This window comes from Monopterus albus, unplaced genomic scaffold (genome assembly GCF_001952655.1).
Source record: "Monopterus albus unplaced genomic scaffold, M_albus_1.0 scaffold501.1, whole genome shotgun sequence".
Taxonomy (NCBI): Eukaryota; Metazoa; Chordata; class Actinopteri; order Synbranchiformes; family Synbranchidae; genus Monopterus; species Monopterus albus.
In genome coordinates, this window is record NW_018128381.1 from 202,339 (window position 1) to 204,756 (window position 2,418).

The 2,418-nt window shown below is 47.4% G+C and overlaps 1 protein-coding gene across 2 annotated transcripts in view; it reads right to left on the reverse strand.

Annotated features, from left to right (window-relative positions):
* Positions 1–716: 716 nt before the first annotated feature.
* zfand3 (zinc finger, AN1-type domain 3) overlaps positions 717–2,418 on the reverse strand; it is an 8,672-nt gene continuing 6,970 nt past the window's right edge. For both annotated transcript variants that reach the window (XM_020588098.1, XM_020588099.1), the window contains exons 4-6: positions 1,843–1,908; positions 1,588–1,758; positions 717–959 (exon numbers count right to left, since the gene is read on the reverse strand). In XM_020588098.1, coding sequence (XP_020443754.1) covers positions 805–959; positions 1,588–1,758; positions 1,843–1,908 — 392 coding nt within the window. In that variant the 3' untranslated portion in view covers positions 717–804. The remainder of the gene's footprint in view (positions 960–1,587; positions 1,759–1,842; positions 1,909–2,418) is intronic.

The window sequence follows — 2,418 nt, forward strand, 5'->3', positions numbered from 1 at the left end:
AACAGCCACATGTGGGGTGGGGGGTGGGGGGAATACATGACAGCATCCTTGGACTGCTCCAAGTTACCAAATGACACGCTCAAACCTGCACAAATACACTGCTGCTGGCACCATGCACAAGCAAAACACAGTCAGTGATGCCATGCATGGACCTCTACCCAGGAAGAGAAGAAAGAAAAACAAAAAGGAGGAAGGCAGGGTTACAGGTTTGATACTCCAACCCCTTAATGACAACCTGAGGAGTGGCCGTGGGACAGAGCTGGACACCTCACCCACGACCAAGAAATGGGGAAAACAAAACAAGTAATCCAAATGGATCAGTTCAGCTGAACGCTACAACAGTTATTCTCCCATGACTTCCTGTACTGAAAAAAGGAGCGTGAGCTAAGAGGAGGAAACTGGTAAGAAACAGTGGAGCTGTGCATGAAGCACGACTGACTGGATCTGTCTCTGTGGCGTCCTTCCTCTGGAGACGGGAGTGGGGTTAAGGCTGTGTGTGTGAACATGCGATACTGAACGTGGCTTCACAGAACAGCCACTGGGCCCCGTTGGCCCCAAGCGGCCTCGTCCGGAGCCGAGTCCAAACAGACGCTCCAGGCAGGAATTCAGGATGTCAACAGGGCAGAGTCAAGCTCAGATCCAGAATCATCGGGTCAGATGCAAAATGTTACAGCTATGCTCCCTCCACTCCTCCTGTTGTCCCCTCCCTCCCCCTCCCACCTTGTCATTCTCCTCCCACCACCTCCCCCTCATCTTCTGTAAGCGCCTCATCTTTAACTGGATCGCTGGTCACACCGTGACCAATCAGGAGCACTCCTCCCCAATGCGCTGGCACGAGCGGCCAACCTTGCGGTCCAGTTTCACCATCTTGAGGACGGCCTCCTCACGGCCACGGCCCAGATGGTCAAACAGGCAGTCATGCTGCTCGGGTAGACGGTGCAGCATGCAGAATACATAGCCTGGAAGGGAAAGCAGTGAGAGAGGAAATGACCCTGATAAATGTTCTGTTGTTCCCACTTTCCATGGGAAAACTGTCACATCGCTGGTGTTACCTCACCAAGCCTATTGACGAGCACACAGAAAAAACAATCTGCTTATTGACTTAAACTTCTGCACTTCTGCATCCAGGATGAAGAGAAAATAAACAGTAGGTAACTTTAAAAAGAGATTTTACTGAATAAAGTGTGGCTCAGTATGTTGTCCATGGACATGTAGACCCCAATGGCTCAGAAAAGGGGTTGAAATTACACTAGGTAAATGTAAAGAACATACACAGTACAAACCAATGCAGAAACTGTGAATTCAAGAGATCACATGAAGCACAGTATTTTAATTAAAACAAACATTGCACTGTGCTTGACAGTGGACCTGGCATTTTGTAAGGTAAGTAAGGTAACTAACTTTTTAAAAACAGTTCAAAAATAACAATAAAGCCAGGGGATGACATGCAGTATTTGCTGCAGAGCAGTGGCTTACATTTGGTAGCTTGACACATTTTCAAGCAACAGTGGTGATGAGGAAGTGTGTGGACCCTTTTGGGTCATGATGGCATGCGAGTTAAAACCACCCTGAAGTGCTGGTACTGACCACAGCGACAGGAGCCCAGTTCCTGCTGCACCAGCTCTAGTTTGGTTTGGCAGCGATAGCAGCGCCGGCGGTTCTTCTGCTTGGGCGTCCTGCAGGATTCCTCGCTGCTCCCCTCCTTCGCGTCTGTCCGTGGCCGTTTCTCTGGTGTCGCCTCGCTCTCTGAGCCTGAGGCTGAAAACAAACAACAGGGCTAACAGTTAGTGCTCAAAGTGGGGCAGCTCACGTCAGGCTGGCGTCAGGAAGAGCAGGCTGTACCTGATTCTCGTGGACGTTTTGTGGGTGTGCAGAGTGTACCTTGGGCTGTTTCTGTGGACGACACACCTGCAGATGAAAATGTGTTGTGTGAGACAGGATATGAGTCATTTTCTTCCCAAAACATACATGGAGAGGAAAAAAAAAAAAAGATTAAACGCTAACAAAATGTGTATTGCTTATTTTATGACAGTTTTTCTAAATTAAAAAAAATGCAATATGTCAAGACATAACCCTTGCATCATATCACCAGATTCTTGTCAGTACACAGCCCCATCTATAAGGCCACACTGCTGATGTAGTCTTGAGCTCAACAAGCGCTAGGAGACATGTAGCAGCATGAGCTTCAGCTCCTGTGTTTGTCCTGCGCCACTTCCCTCTGTACTCCACCACTAGATTTACAGACAAACAGGCGTTCCATTCTTTAACAGCTTGTCACGGACAACCAGTGCCCTGTTTAACAAGTTGGTGATAAATACTTTAATGTAAAATTTACAGATTAAATTTCTCATTTGCATAATTTTCCCCATTATTTCAGGATAATTTTAGCCATCATTACATTAGTCATTTTGTTTCCCT